We start from the raw sequence: 15,395 nt of genomic DNA on the forward strand, positions 1-15,395 counted from the left end.
ATAAATAGGAAAATGCCTATTTATGCTTTCAGTGTTCAACTCTTGTCAACTCCTCTAGGAAGACTTTCCTGGCTGCCATTAGGAGATGTCAGTTTCTCCTGCCTCAGTGCACTTACATCACCTTCAAAACTTGTGATTACTTGTTTCCTTATCCAACTTCCTCATTAACCTGTGAGCTTCCTGAGGTCAGAGACTACGTCTTATTTATCATTATATCCTTAGTGCCTGTCATGGAACCTAGCACATAATAAGTGTTTAATACCTATCTATTGAATTAGTGAATGAAAAGAAAATTGGTTCTCCAAGGTGGTAGATCAGTTCAAGAATCTAACACTGTGGGTAGGAACTTAAGATTTGCTAATGTGATCAGCATGCCCATGTCATTGTATGGAAAAATTTGGAGTAGAGAGGCCCTGATGATATACTTCTCATATAAATGGTTTCAAATGAATGCCCAGAGAGAGATTTGTCTGTGATACTAGAAATGACGAACACTAGTGGTAAGAGGACCCCAGGGCTGCTAACAGTGATAGTGCAAGCTCACGTGTAGTTCAAAGGTGTGACGGATGCCTTTTTCCAGCCCTATGGAGAGCAGTCAACTCACGTGACCAGTGCAACCAGACAGTGCCTGAGAGGAGATAAAGACTATCACATCTATTGTAACTTCGCCCATCCCTTTTTAAAATTCTGTGGGGATATCCTGAAGAATACACCCAGAAGAAGAGCTAAGGAATAGTTTCAGTGTTAGTCTTTCCTTTGTGCTCCAGTAAATAAGCATTTTGGTTTTATTTCGGAATGTTCAAGTATCTAATTTGACCCTGTAAGAGAAATAAGGAGGAAGAAAAGTTTAGGCAAAGCTGAGAAGCAGCGAGGCTTACACTGCCTTTTTAGAGCTTTCCCCAAACTGGCCCAACAACCAGTGTGGTTTGTTGCTATGGAGACCATGGGAAAAACTATAAGATGCAGTCTTGACTTATGTGAAAAAATGTCTGTAAAAGTATTCCTTGTGCAGTGCCTACACCTAGGAAGGTTGGAAGACATTCCATGGTAGGAAAGAGTAAGAGAAACTAGGAAGTCATATGAAGCTATAAGGAATCTGTGTGAGCAAATAGCAGCAAATCACTTAATCCATCTGATTTTCCATTTATGAAGTAGAAAATAAGAATTACAATGGTTAACCTTTACTTCATAGAAATACTGAGATTAAGTAGATAGTATTAAAAGTACTTTAAGCCAGAAAAAGATACTTAATAAAGGGACAGTACCTTAAAGAGAATAAAAGAGAGGGCACATTTTTCCAGTTTTTTATATAATCTGTATTAATCCCTTAGGGTTTTTTTTTTTAAATGTAACTTTGTGATAATTATGTATCACAGTCAACAAACATTTGTTGAACACCTTTCATGTGCCAGGCAGTAAGTAAAGATCAATAAGACATGATTCCTTCCTGTAAAAAGGATACAAATTAAAGAGATATGTGAAGAGTACCTTCAACAGAATTTGGATTTGTTCCTTCACTTAACATTTTACAAATATTTGTTGAGCACCTAGTTTATATTAACTGCTAGAGATACAACCATGAACAAAACTATCATTGAAAATAATGCAGATAAGGATATCAAATTTATTGCAAGCCCTTAGCATCAACCTTTCTGAGGAAGTGATATTCAAGCTGAGATTTAAAGGACAAAACCAAAGGTATATTCAGCAGGAAGTCACAAGAGACATCATGTAAAGCCCTGAAGTGTATTTAAGACCGAGTAAGAGACCAAATAGAAACTAATGGTATAGATTTTTTTTATTGGGTGACCAGATAGTTGATGATGTCATTTGCTAAGAAAAGTAATACAGAAAAAGGAAGATAATTTTAGTTTAGGATATATAGAATTTGTGTTGCCTGTGCACATCTAAGTGATATTCAGTAGGTAATTAGATACACTAATCAGGAACTTAAAAGTACAGATTTATCTGTCCTCTTGGAGATAATCCCAGGAATTTAAAAAATTAGATATCATCAGCTAAATGCTATTAGGTGAAACTGGGGAAACAAGCAAGATCACCCAAGGAAAATGTATAGACTGAAATGAAAGAGGGAATTCTGGTCCATGGAGAGCAAAAACAGAGCAAGAAAAAGCAAGTAGAGAAGGAAAACAGAAATGGTAGTATAAAAGCCAAGAAAGGAAAATAATGTAAAATAGGAACAATTCAATGTCATAAATGATCAAATAAAACAAGGATTGGAAAATGTTTAATTTTGCAATCAGAAGAAAATTCCTGACCATATTATGATAATGGCTAAGAGTCCAGGCTCTGGAGCTAGGCTGTTTGGGTTTAAATCCTGACTCTGCCACTTATTAGCTATGTTAGCTTGACTAAGTTACTTAACTACTCTGTGCCTCCATTTCATCATCTGTAAAATGAGATCTTCAGTAATATCCACCTGAGTTGTTATGGGAATTAAGTGAATTAAAACAGTATGTAGTATATAATAGGTGCTTGGTGAATATTACCTATTATATTGCCATTGTGATTTTTCTTGAAAGCACTTTCATTCAGTGTAGAACAGTGGGATGAAAGCTGAATTGCAGCCAGTTGAAGAATAAATGGACGTGAAAGAAGCTCCTCCATTTAAGGGGTAAATAGAGAGGATTGGTAACTAGATGTACACTCAAGGACAGACTTTTTCTTAGGAAAGAAACTTGAAACTGAAAGGAAAAAATCAGCAAAGAAGGAAAGATTGAAGGTAAAAGAGAGGGGGAGAGAGAGAGTGGACAGGCAGTAGAACAAATTTTAGAGGAGGTAGAAGGGGCATTAGATCAAAAGCACAGGAAGAAAAGCCTTAGCTGTGGACACCATCTTGTTCTGAAAGGGGCAAGTTAGAAGGATGATTGCAGATGTAAATGTTTCAAGGTAGTTGATGTCTAATAACTTCTTCCTTATATGATAAGCACATTAGCTAAAAAGAACAAAGATTGGAAAAATGGGTTAAAGTATATCTGCTGAGGGGTAGAGGGAGAGATGGCTGACCAAGGTCAAGAAAAGGATTCCTTAGTAGCAAATGATTTCTGTTAAGACTGTTATAATGGCCTCAGTGTCAGCATGCATTCTAGTAGTTTTGTGCAGCTCAGGCATGGGCACTGGGAAGGCAGAGTGTCAGGTTGATCTAGGGTTAGGAGTTTGCAGGATTGATGCTTTAGGAGAAGAGTAGGGGCTGAGGGTCCTGACAAGAGAAGTTAAACAAGCTTGGAGTCCAGGTTCAGCAAAGAAGGAATTGGAAGGTCAGGGATGCAAAAGACTAGAAACCAGAAGTCACAGTGAGGTCTAAAATGGGGTAGTGGAAATACAGGCACAAAAGGACTTAAATATTAGAAGTACAGCTTCAGAGCCCATAGAATTCCTGAATGGTCCCTCTGGTGTTAGGCCACAGGAGTGGATGGCTGAAGTTGACTCCATCCTAGAAATAGGAAGTAAGGCCAAATTTAAATTAGATTTTTCCTGTGACACCAGACTTCCTGAGTTACTCTTAGCATTGCTTTCTTTTACTTATTCCAAATACATCAAAAATAGCATTTATTTTAACTACCATGCTGATTTTCAGCATTCTCAAAGAATAGGAAACAATTGATAATTGGAATAAAATTGAGTATCTAAAACTCACATACTTACTCATTCTATAAATTCAACCCATTTATTAGATGCATTATGTGCTTATTGGTGGCAAAAATGAGTAAGACATAGCTAAAGAACTGATGACATTAGGGGAAAATATGTAGACTGAAGGTAACTATAGTGGAAAGTATTACTTCCTATTTATACTTTCCAGCAGATTTGCTTTCCTAAAAGTACTACTTTGTTAGAGTTCACGTTACCTTGAGTAAATAGTCAGCAAATGTTATTTATTGTTCTTTTACCATTACCCAAGAATAGAGATGATTCTGGAAGCATTTGGGATAAGAAGAAAATCAATAGACTTTTATATTTATTAGAGAAAAATCCACATATTAATAATTAATTTAGCTTATGTAAGTTAGCTAAAAGTAATGGTTGTTGTTTTCAGTGATGTTTCCTTTTGCTGTGAGATGAAAGCCGGTTTATCTGTATCACCTGGCATTAATGTGCTTTCATATTTTTAGGGATCTTATCCATAGAACAGCTCATCAGCCGGGTGGGTGTGATTGGGGTGACTCTCATGGCTCTTCTTTCTGGATTTGGTGCCGTCAACTGTCCGTATACTTACATGTCCTACTTCCTCAGGTAAGGAGAATTTTGTTTTTCTTTTCTTCTCATTACTTCTTGAATACATATGTAACATCATGCCCCCATCATTAATACTTAAATATTCGATCTATGATACTGCCTTTTTATTCTTCTCTGTTCTTTTGGATATTGGCCTAGAAATCTTTCTAAATGAGTCTTATTACTTATATATTGCTTGCCCTTGTTATTTATCCTACATTTATTTTTAAAATGGCAATTTCAATCTGACCTTCTTCAACCCCTTTCATTCCCACTTTTTAAAGCACATTTCTAGTGGACAGCAATGTGAGCCAGTCCCAACTTCAGCAAATTGGTTCCTCCCAAAAGTAAAACAGTAGACAACAATGCCAAGTTAAAAGTGTAGATACACATTGAGGATATCAATGTCACTGGATCAAGTCCAAGGAAATCTATAAAATAGCTAGTTACCTTCTGCTCCTCTGAGGCCCCAGGAGTATTGGCTATTAAAAAGTGACAATAAAAGCATTTTTTTGCTTATTATACTTATTTTAATATTCCCCAGGAAAAGTACAGTTCCTTAAATTACTGGGTAATGATTGAGATTCCTCTGTTTCTCCAGCTGCCCTGTATTATGCCTAAAGATGGAACCCCAAACTCTGCTAACAGCTTATGCTTATTATAGGAATGTGACTGACACAGATATTCTAGCCCTGGAACGGCGACTGCTCCAAACTATGGATATGATCATAAGCAAAAAAAAAAGGTGAGCTATAGGCATATTAAAAACTTGTGCTGTTCAAATTCCTCAACAAGGAAATTTGACATGACTGGTGGTAACAGGGAATTTCATCTCATTTATTTTTAAGTTAGGGAACCACCAGAGACTTTAGTGTCTAATCTTGTGTGAAGGAAAATTTTCAAATCAACCTTACTTCCTAACTTCAAATATAAATTCTCTTAGATAAGTTTTAGAATATCTTTTATATTTGAAGGTATTCTACATTGAGTGTTTTACCAGTCTATTGTCCTGCATTTTATAAACTTTTTCATACTTTGTTTCAACCTCCTTTTCTCCAACTACTTTATAAAATCCTTCAGGTCTTCCAACTATTGTTGTTTTTATTATTTAAAAAGTACTTTTAAAATGCTTGTTTTCAAAGTGGCATTTCTAGAAATTTGTGTCTCAGTGGGTAAAAGCACAGACGCTAGATTCAGACTATCTGGATCTGAGTCCTTGGCCTACAGCTCAGTGTGACTTTAAGGTAGTTGCTTTATTTCCCTATGTTTTGATTTACTTATCTATAAAATGGAAATAATAATAATGAGTTGACTGACATGCAGACTTCTTAGAATAGTGAACTATAAATAGCTCAGGGGAACTATTTATTAATAATCTTGGCAGGACACTCATTTGATTTTTTTTTTCAATCATTTGATTTTAATATTTTGCCTTTATTCACTCATATGAATGAATCATTCACTTAATTGTAGAAAGCCTAGTTTATGCTGGACACTATACTAAATGCTGAATAGTACATGGAGATAGAATGATGAGCAAGGTAGTCAATTTCTATCTTCGTGAAACTTATTAGTCTACTGTTTTTATTAGAGTTAATATTACTCATATAAAAATGGTGTCATAGAAGTTTTAAGTTGATGAGTGTTTTTCCATTTCATGTGTCTTCTTTTGACACTTTCCTATAGTAAGATACATAATCAAGTCAGAAGACAATGTAAGAGAGAACAATAGATATTGGAATGATAAAGAGGTCCAGATTCACCAACTAAATCTTTATCTCCATTTGTATACATCTTCACTAGGGGACCGGAAGTAGATACACATGTGTATACGTTTATTTACTTGTATATGTTTCATTCATATTCAGACTATACAGTTTATTTTATATGAATGAATATGAATGTTGATTTTTAGAATACAACAATAAGAGCAATGTTATTCAGTATTAAAACATACTGTTTTTTATAGAAACATACTGTTTGGATTTCCAGGATTATTCTCCCTTTGACTATATTTACTTTATTCATGTAGAGAGATGAATATAAAGTCATGACCCACATCAAATGCAGATGTGTACTTTTAAGCCATTTCATTACTAATCTTTCTTAAGGTTTGGCTCTGATCTATACATGAACCCCTATAGACCTTGAAGTCAGGATCTGGGATGCCTTGTGGTCCTGCAGCATGTCTTCATAATTTGAGTTGCTCTCAGAAGAATCAGCCTCCCAATTTGAGCTAGTTGTCACAATTTTCTACCTGGTAGAGCTAACAGTTCAAGTACAGCTAGATAAACTGCTTGCTAGAACAAAAAAATAACAGTCCTCAGAAAAATAAAACAGATTACAAAGTCAGTGAAACATAATATCTACAAAGTCAAGTCTTCAGTCAAAGCTTGCTGGGAATACAAAGAAACAGAACTGTGCAACCCATATTCAAGATAAAAAGCAACTAATAGACATTTAACTCCAGGTGGGCGCAGATAATAGCTTTAACAAATAGACTTGAAAACAGCTATTATAAATACATTTTAAAAAATGAAAAAATATACAATATTAATTAGTGAACAGAAAAGGAGTCTCAAAAGAGAAATAGAAACTATAGTTTTAAAAAGAAGCAAAAGGAAATTCAAAAGCTGAAAACAACAGTAACTAAAATGAAAATTTTACTGTGTAGGCTTAGCAGAGTTGAGATGGCAGAAGAATCAATTAGTGAACTTGAAAGTAGGTCAGTAGAAATTATTCAGTCTGAAGAATAGAGACACAAAAGATGAAAGAAAAATGAATGAAAATCTCAGGATGAAGCACTATCAAGCAGTCCAACAGGCACCTGTAGCTGGAGTCCTCTAGGACTAAGGTGCAGAAAAAAGTACTTAAATAATGGCCAAAAGCCTCCCAAATTTGGTGGAAAACATTAATTTACAGATCTAAGAGGCTTAAGTCAAACACAAGTTTGACTAGTTTTATATAGTCAGATTGCTAAAAGACAAAGGTAAATAAAAACTGATGAATATAGTTGTTTGTTGTTCAGTCACTAAGTTGTGACCGACTCTTTGCAACCCCATGGACTGCAGTACGCCAGGCTTCCCTGTCCTTCGCCATCTCCTGGAGTTTGCTCAAACTCATGTCCATTGAGTCAGTGATGCCATCCAACCATTTCATACTCTGTCACCCCCTTCTCCTGCCTTCAATCTTTCTTTCTCAGCATCAGGGTCTTTTCTAATGAGTCTGTTCTTCGCATCAGGTGGCCACATTATGGGCGTTTCAGCTTCAACGTCAATCCTTCCAATGAATATTTAGTACTGATTTCTTTTAGTATTCGCTGATTTGATCTCCTTACAGTTCAAGGGACTCTCAAGAGTCTTCTCCAGCACAATTCAAAAGCAACAATTCTTCAACCCTCAACCTTCTTTCTGGTCCAATTCTCACATCTGTACATGACTGCAGGAAAGGCCATAACTTTGAATAATATATGGACCTTTGTCAGCAAAGTGATGTCTTTGCTTTTTAATATGCTGTCTAGGTTTGTGATAGCTTTACTTCCAAAAAGCAAGCATCTTTTAGTTTTATGGCTGCAGTCACTGTCTGCAGTGATTTTGGAGCCCAAGAAAATAAAATCTGTCACTGTTTCTACTTTTCCCCCCATCTGTTTTCCATGAAGTAATAAATCTAGGGGAACCATGAAGAAAGTAATACAACTTGGAAACTACATTCCATTCACTCAGTATCCAGGTAAAGGTCATTTTAAAAGGAAACAGTTAAGTCAGTGTGGCCAATACACTTAACGTTCTTTTTTTTTTTTAATGCTTTAAAAAAAAAATTTATTTATTTTTGGTTGCACTGGGTCTTTGGTTGCTCTGCGCAGGCTTACTCTAGTTGCGGGGAGCAGGGGCCACTCTTTGTTGTGGTGCAAAGGCTTCTCATTGCAGTGGCTTCTCTTGTGGGGCATGGGCTGTCTCTAGGGCACACAGGCTTTAGTAGTTGTGGCACATGGACTTAGTTGCCCCAAGGCATGTGAGACCAGTCCCATGTCCCCTGCATTGTCAAGCAGATTTTTAACCACTGGACCACCAGGGCAGTCTTCTTTATTGTTATTATTTTAGCCAACGGCTTAGTTTAGCCTACAGAAATGCCATATGGTATTTGATACCATTGGTACCGTTTGTATTGGTCCTAACCATGAACACCAATGCTGCTTCTTTATCCTTACCACTTCTATCTCTTGTCACTCTTTTGAGGTTAACGTTGAGTTAAATTCTTCTTTAGTTCTACAAATCTACTTTTATTAAACTCATCCTGTGTTTGTTTTTTTTTTAAGCCAATAGGCCTTGGCCTATTGTACCCTTCAAGTAACCATTTATGAACAAATGGTCTATTTTTTCTCACAAGGACCCTGTTCTTAATATCTATGTGATAGGCTGGAACATGCCAGCTGCCACCACTGATGTGGTAGGCCCTTCCATAAACTGATAGGAAGGACAAATGTCCCACTGATTTATTCAGTAGTAGGAAGAGATTGACATTAGAGAGAGAATGGTGCTTTAGAAGAGGCCAGGTTTGTGTGATTTTCTGATTTTTTTTTCTCTTGTCAGCTTCTGAAAAGGAAGGAAAGAAACATTTATTGAATTCCTACCCTGTACCTGATCCTTTATCTAGGCATGTTAGCTATTATTTTATTTTGTTCTTAAATGATAATGGTAATAAGTAAATACATTGCTTCATTGATCTTCATAATCATCCAGAGATGAGGACTTGAGAACTCTAAAGTCTCACAAGTGGCAGATCCAGTCTTCAGATTTATTGCCAACTCCAGTTCTGTGCTCCTTCACCTATTCCACATTCCTTCTGGGAGTGTATAGTTTTCCCTCAGTTGTAAGCAGCAGAAAAGTGGGACTCCAGAATTCAGTCCTTCCCTGAACAGCTCAACAAATGAAAGGAGCAGCTATGAGACGACAAGAATGGACTTTGAGGGTCCATGCTCCTTTGCTGAGGTTTTACATTTTCTTTTTTTAACAGTAGGTCCTTCTTGGTTATCTATTTTAACTGTAGCTGTGTGTCCATGTCCATCCCAAACTCCCTGACTGTCTCTTTCCCCCATTCTTACCTCCCACCATTCCCCACCCCGGGCAACCATAAGTTCATTCTCTAAGTCTTTACATTTCCTTTTATTTCAGGATGGCAATGACACGGAGGACTATGTTCCAGAAGGGGGAGGTGCATAACAAACCATCAGGATTCTGGGGGATGATAAAGAGCGTTACCACTTCAGCACCAGGAAGTGAAAGTATCCTTTATCCATTGGCCTGTTTCTTTTCCTCAACTCTGCACCAAGGGCAGAAGAAAAATTAGTGTTGGGACAGGGACATTCTCTTCTAAGATACCTCACTGCATCAGAGTTCAGCTGGCCAGGACTGGGCTTAGGAAATAGAAAGCCATAGATAATCCTAAAATAATAAAACCATTGTCTTTGAGCTGAAGGGATCCAAACAAATCAGTCTTTCCATTTTACAGATGAGAAAATAGACCCAGAGAAGTTAAGTCACACAGTGGCTTGTGGCAAAGGTAAGGCCAGAACTGTGGTCTCCTTAGTTCTTTCCACTACACTATTTTATTTCCCAACTCCAAAAAACCACCACAAAACAGTGGCTCCCTAAAATGACTGGTTTGTATATCGATTGTAAGGGCCCATTTCTAAAGCAGTCAGTTTTAGAAACAAATTTTAAGCAGCTCTTTATCTCCAGTAACTTTTTGGTTTAAAGAATCAAGGAAATTGTGTTAAAGAATTTGTCTTGGCCCAGCTGCTTGCAGTGTTAAACTAATTCCCAAATTGAGTAACCACATCTCTTTGTGGCTACCAGGCTGTCAAGCCAAAATTTGGTGCGAGGGACTAGAGGTAAGATTGCTTATGCGTTATTCCTGCCATCTCTGGCCTGAGGAAGAACAAATTCCCTTTTGCCTCAATTGGAGGAAAAAAATGTAACCTGTTCTTGCTATAAATTATGACATACCTTTTTAGTGTGAAATGCAGGTAGGAATTAGAACAAACAAAATGGGATGACCACAGGAGAGAGGGAGCGGGGGATAAGTGACTTTAAATTTATTTAAACATTTATTTCACATCTCCTATTTCCAGACAGAGGGCTAAACTGATGAGCAGAAGATAGCCTCTCTCCTCAAGGAACTTACTGCCTAATCATGGGGGAGCCAGACATGTAACTGAACCATGGTATTCAGTGGCCTGAACTGTACCAACAGCAGCCACTACTGAGGAGGGAGCTGAAGGGCACTTGCTGATTTGGGTAATAGAGGGAAAAATCACAAAGAGGAGGGAGGATTTGGATTAAAACCAATTAAACTTCTGTTTTAGAAAGGGCTATCTTTACTATTTTTATTACTTAAAAATTCATAAAAGCCAAACTTTAGGTTTAAGCTGTCTTAGCAACACTAAGCCAAGTCAAAAAAGTATCAGGGTTATTTAGCCTCTCTGAGTCCTTTCCTAAATGGAGAGGATAATCACACAGCCTCACTGAGTTCTTGGAAGGTGGCATACAGTAATGGAAAGAGCAGATCTTGGAGTAAGGCAGCTCTGACTTTGCTTCCACACCTATTAGCTGTGTGACTTTGAGCAAGATATTTGACTCTCTGAGCTTTACTTTCCTTATCTGCAAAATGGATAAGGACACCAATCTCATGGGATTGTTGTGAATGATAGAAGATAAGATCTGTAAAGAACTGAAGAAGGTAATGTCTATAAATCCCAGCCTGTATTAGAACTCAGTAAACATTAGATCTGTTTTCCTAGCATCATATTTATTCAAGATAATTCAAGAGAAAAGTTTGCTGTATATTTTAGGTGTTTTTCTTACTATGTAACCTTTTGAGATTTCAAAAATGACATTTGACTTAAGCTAACTAGATAAAGCAAAAATAAACAGAACCACCTACCCGAGCCACTTTCAAGCTAGTGTAAAACTGAGTGGTAGCTGTTTGGTTGTGGTGCTCTTAATGGTAAAGCTTTTATACACCTGTGTCTGAGATTGGAAAAATAGTTCTGAAATAGTACTGCTGGCTATGAAGCAGGAAATTGAAAATATGGGCAGTTCCTAGGACCCGCTATAGAAGAAACCAAAAGCATGTGCCTTCTTCATTGCTGTTCCTTGAAACTTCTGTGTGATTTAAACCTTGATGCCCATTTTGTGCCAGATCTTACTCTTATTCAACAGGAAGTGGATGCTTTGGAAGAACTAAGCAGGCAACTTTTTCTGGAAACAGCTGATCTATATGCTACCAAGGTACAGAGCAAGGAAACTGAAGTGTGGGTTTTACCAATGTGATTGAAGAGAGAGCAAGACTAAATAGGCTTTGTAGCATCCTCTATGGCCAAGCCATGTAAGAGGCACCTCAGTAGCTTCAGGATCAGTCATGAAGCACTGATACCTGGATTCTTTGTGACATTTCTCCTACCAGTAGCAAAACCCTTAATGGAACACTCTCAAAAATGGAAATTATTGGAATAGTCAGAAGAAGCGTTTAATCATCTAGATAAAGGTTGCACACATCACTTCCTACTGATGGCCAAGATCAAGAGGGTGGTTCCTATGGTAGCTCCTGTGATTGTTTTTTATTCTCTTGCAAGTTAGTAATATTGTAAGAGCAGTAAGACATCCATCTGCTGTTGTTATTGTTTATTCCCTAAGTCATGTCTGACTCTTTTGTGATCCCATAGACTATAGGCCGCCAGGCTCCTCTGTCCATGGGATCTCCCAGGCAAGAATACTGGACTGGATTACCGTTTCCTTCTCCAGGGTATCTTCCTGACCCAGAGATCAAACCCAAGTCTCTTGCACTGGCAGGTGGATTCTGTACCACTGGGCCACTAGGGAAGTCCTTGCTATGGTCTAGCTCTATTTTAAAGGAGCCAGATTAAAAAGGAACCTAACTACAAAAAGAAACTTTCCTACGTACACCTAAAATGCAATATAATATAAACATGCAAAATCTATTATTTAAGGTTGTTCAAACTATTTTAATCCTTTTTGAGGATCACTTCACAGGAATAGCTGCATAGGATAGAGATAAACATAGGCTTTGGAGACAGGTAGACCTGAGCCTAACTTCCCTTACTCACTAGCTGTGTGTCCTTAAGCAAGTTATTTAACCTTTCTAAGACTTCATTTCCTCATCTGCAAAATTAAAAAGGACATACCTCATAAGAGTTGTTATGAAGATTAAAGTAGACACTGCATGTAAGATGTTTATCCTAATTTTTGGTTTAAAGTAATCATTCAATAAATTTTCCCACTACTACTATTATTGTTATTTTAATATTATTATTGTGTGTGGTTTTAATCCTTAGCCTGAACAGTGATTCATAGAGGCAGAAATATTTTTGTAGAATGTAAACATACATTTTGCTAAGACTAACCGTGTTTTGTGTTTGTTCTCCCTCAGGAGAGAATAGAATACTCCAAAACTTTCAAAGGGAAATACTTTAATTTTCTGGGTTACTTCTTCTCTATTTACTGTGTTTGGAAAATTTTCATGGTAAGTATATTTTTTTTAATTGTCGAGGTTTAGATAATTGCTCTAGTTATGGCAGAGAGAAAATTGGGTTTGGTTGAGGCTGTGGACTAAGTTCCAAATCCAACTGCATCAACAGAGCATGTCATCTTTCACATATCTGAGCCTCTTCCCCCTCTTCTTTTTGGGTCACCTAGAAAAGGGAGGTTGCGTTTTTCTTCTGTCAGAAATTATTAGTGAGTTCTTAGGTTGTGAAATACATGAAGTGACTATAGAAGTTTCGTGTTTCACACCCTACTCTTCATAGTACTCATGAGTACATGACTGTATGTAACACAACTCCAGCCTTCAGCTCAGAATAGAAACCACCTGTCCTTTTTAATAATCTGTATATACCCAAAAAAGTAAATTCTAAAACATATTCCTACAGATAAATTCATCTTCTGTGCTTCCAGCTTTTACTCTTTTATGGCTTGCCCTCCCGCTCTATTGTTCATGTGCATTTTATGCACTGCTTTATTTGTCTTTACTTGTGACCCATCTGCAGGTATTAATGGATTTCGGTGTGATTATAAAAAAGGCTGATTTGACTTTCTGGTTTGATGACTTTCCCACTGAGGCTATGCTTGCACAAAGAGAAGCTTTGTCAGCTTGTTAGTTAATTTTGATCAGTGTAGATGAATGGAGGATTCTAGATTTAACAGCTCTAAATGTTATAAAAAATTGATGTTAATACCCATGCAGATGACATTTTTAAATCTTGACTTTTTCAGTGGGAGAGGATAAATGAAGATAGTGTATTCAGTTATCAAGTATTCATATTATTAAGCTACTAAAGGTTTTCCCTGAGATGCAGCCTTTAGGAGAGTGTAACGTTTTTTAACAGCTTTATTGAGATATGATTGACATTCAGTAAACTGTACATATTTAACATATACAATTTGGTAAGTTTTGATATATACATATACCTGTGCAACAGCCATCACCCAAGCAACACAGAGAACATATCCATCCATCACTTCCAAATGTTTCCTCAGGCCCCTTTGTCTCTATACTTCGTAGTATTTCCACTGTATGGATGCACCACAATTTGTTTTATCTGTTCACCTGCTGATCAATATTTGTTTGTTTCCCATTTGGGAATATTAGAAATAAAGTTGCTGTGAATATTCGTCTACAAGTCTGTGTTTGGACATGTGTTCTCTTTTCTCTTGGGAGAAAGCATTTGCTTGTAGAATGGCTGGATCATATGGCAGGCATGTTTAACTTTTGAAGAAATGGCCAAACTTTTCCGAAGAGGTTGTACCATTTTACATTCCTACCTGCAGTATTTGAGAGTTTCAATTATTCCACATCCTTGCTAACACTGTGTAGTCAGTCTTTTAAATCTTAGATGTTTTAATAGATATGAGGTGGTACTAAATCATTTTAATTTGCATTTTCCTAATGCCTAATGATGTTGAACAACTTTTATGTGCCTTTTTGCCACCTGTGTATCCTCTCTGGTGATTTATCTATCCAGATTTTTTGCCAGTTTTTCAATTGTGCTCAGTTGTTCAGTCATGTCCGACTCTTTGCAGAGCATGGACTATAGACCGTCAGGCTCCTCTGTCCATAGAATTTTCCAGGCAAGAATACTGGAGTGGGATGCCATTTCCTCCTCCAGGGGATCTTCCCAACCCAGGGATTGAATCTACATCTCTTACATCTCCTGCATTGGCCTGCAGATTCTTTACCACTGGGCCACCTGGGAAGCCCATTTTTTAAATAGGTTGATTGTTTTCTTTTTGTTGGGCTTGAGAATTTTTCAATATAATCTGGTAACCTTTTATCAAATATGTGATTTTAAAATATTTTCTCCCATCAGTGACTTGGCTTTTCATTCTGTTAGCAGTATCTTTCAAAAATCAAAAGGTCTTAATTTCGATGGTGTCCAATTTATCCTTTTTTTATTATAGATTATGCTTTTGTGTTGTATCTAAGAAATCTTTGTCTAACCTGGGGTCACAAAGATTTTTTTTCATATGTTTTCTTAATATGAAAATATAAAATAGAAATTTTATAGTTTTAGGTTTTACATTTAGGTCTGTGATCCATCTTAAGTTTAATTTCTAATATGATATTGGAGTATGAATCCAAGTTCACTTTTTCCACATAGATATCCAGGTGTTCTAGTACCCTTTGTTGAGAAGAGTATCCTTTCTCCATTGAGGCAATTTTGCAATTTTGTCAAAAACTAATTGACCTTATGTATATGGGTCTGTTTCTGTTCCCTTTTTTCTATTGAGATTTATATGTATCTTACCACACTGTCTTGATCAATGTGTCTTCCAATCCATGAACATGATACAACTCTTCATTTATTTAGATTTTCTTAGTTTTTCTCAGCAGTGTTTTATAGTTTTTGGTGTACAGATCTTTCTCATCTTTCATCAGATTTATCTAAGTATTTAATTTTTAGATGCTATTATAAATGACAGTGTTTTTATAATTTTCATTTTCAAGTGTTAATAGTATATAGATATACAATTGATTCTTATATATTGATTTTATATTCTGTTACCTTGCTAAACTCTCTTATTGTTTTCCTATATAGACAATTCCATCCTATCTTCTCCTCCTCTTCAAGCCTTACTGCACTG

General features: G+C 36.7%; 1 protein-coding gene across 2 annotated transcripts in view; it reads left to right on the forward strand.

Moving 5' to 3' along the window:
* The window catches only part of GPR89A (G protein-coupled receptor 89A), a 46,407-nt gene that overhangs the window by 20,890 nt on the left and 10,122 nt on the right, over positions 1-15,395 (forward strand). For both annotated transcript variants that reach the window (XM_069602711.1, XM_069602722.1), the window contains 5 exons: positions 4,134-4,254; positions 4,901-4,981; positions 9,408-9,517; positions 11,437-11,525; positions 12,685-12,777. In XM_069602711.1, coding sequence (XP_069458812.1) covers positions 4,134-4,254; positions 4,901-4,981; positions 9,408-9,517; positions 11,437-11,525; positions 12,685-12,777 — 494 coding nt within the window. The remainder of the gene's footprint in view (positions 1-4,133; positions 4,255-4,900; positions 4,982-9,407; positions 9,518-11,436; positions 11,526-12,684; positions 12,778-15,395) is intronic.

Source organism: Ovis canadensis, chromosome 1 (genome assembly GCF_042477335.2).
Source record: "Ovis canadensis isolate MfBH-ARS-UI-01 breed Bighorn chromosome 1, ARS-UI_OviCan_v2, whole genome shotgun sequence".
NCBI classification, from domain to species: domain Eukaryota; kingdom Metazoa; phylum Chordata; class Mammalia; order Artiodactyla; family Bovidae; genus Ovis; species Ovis canadensis.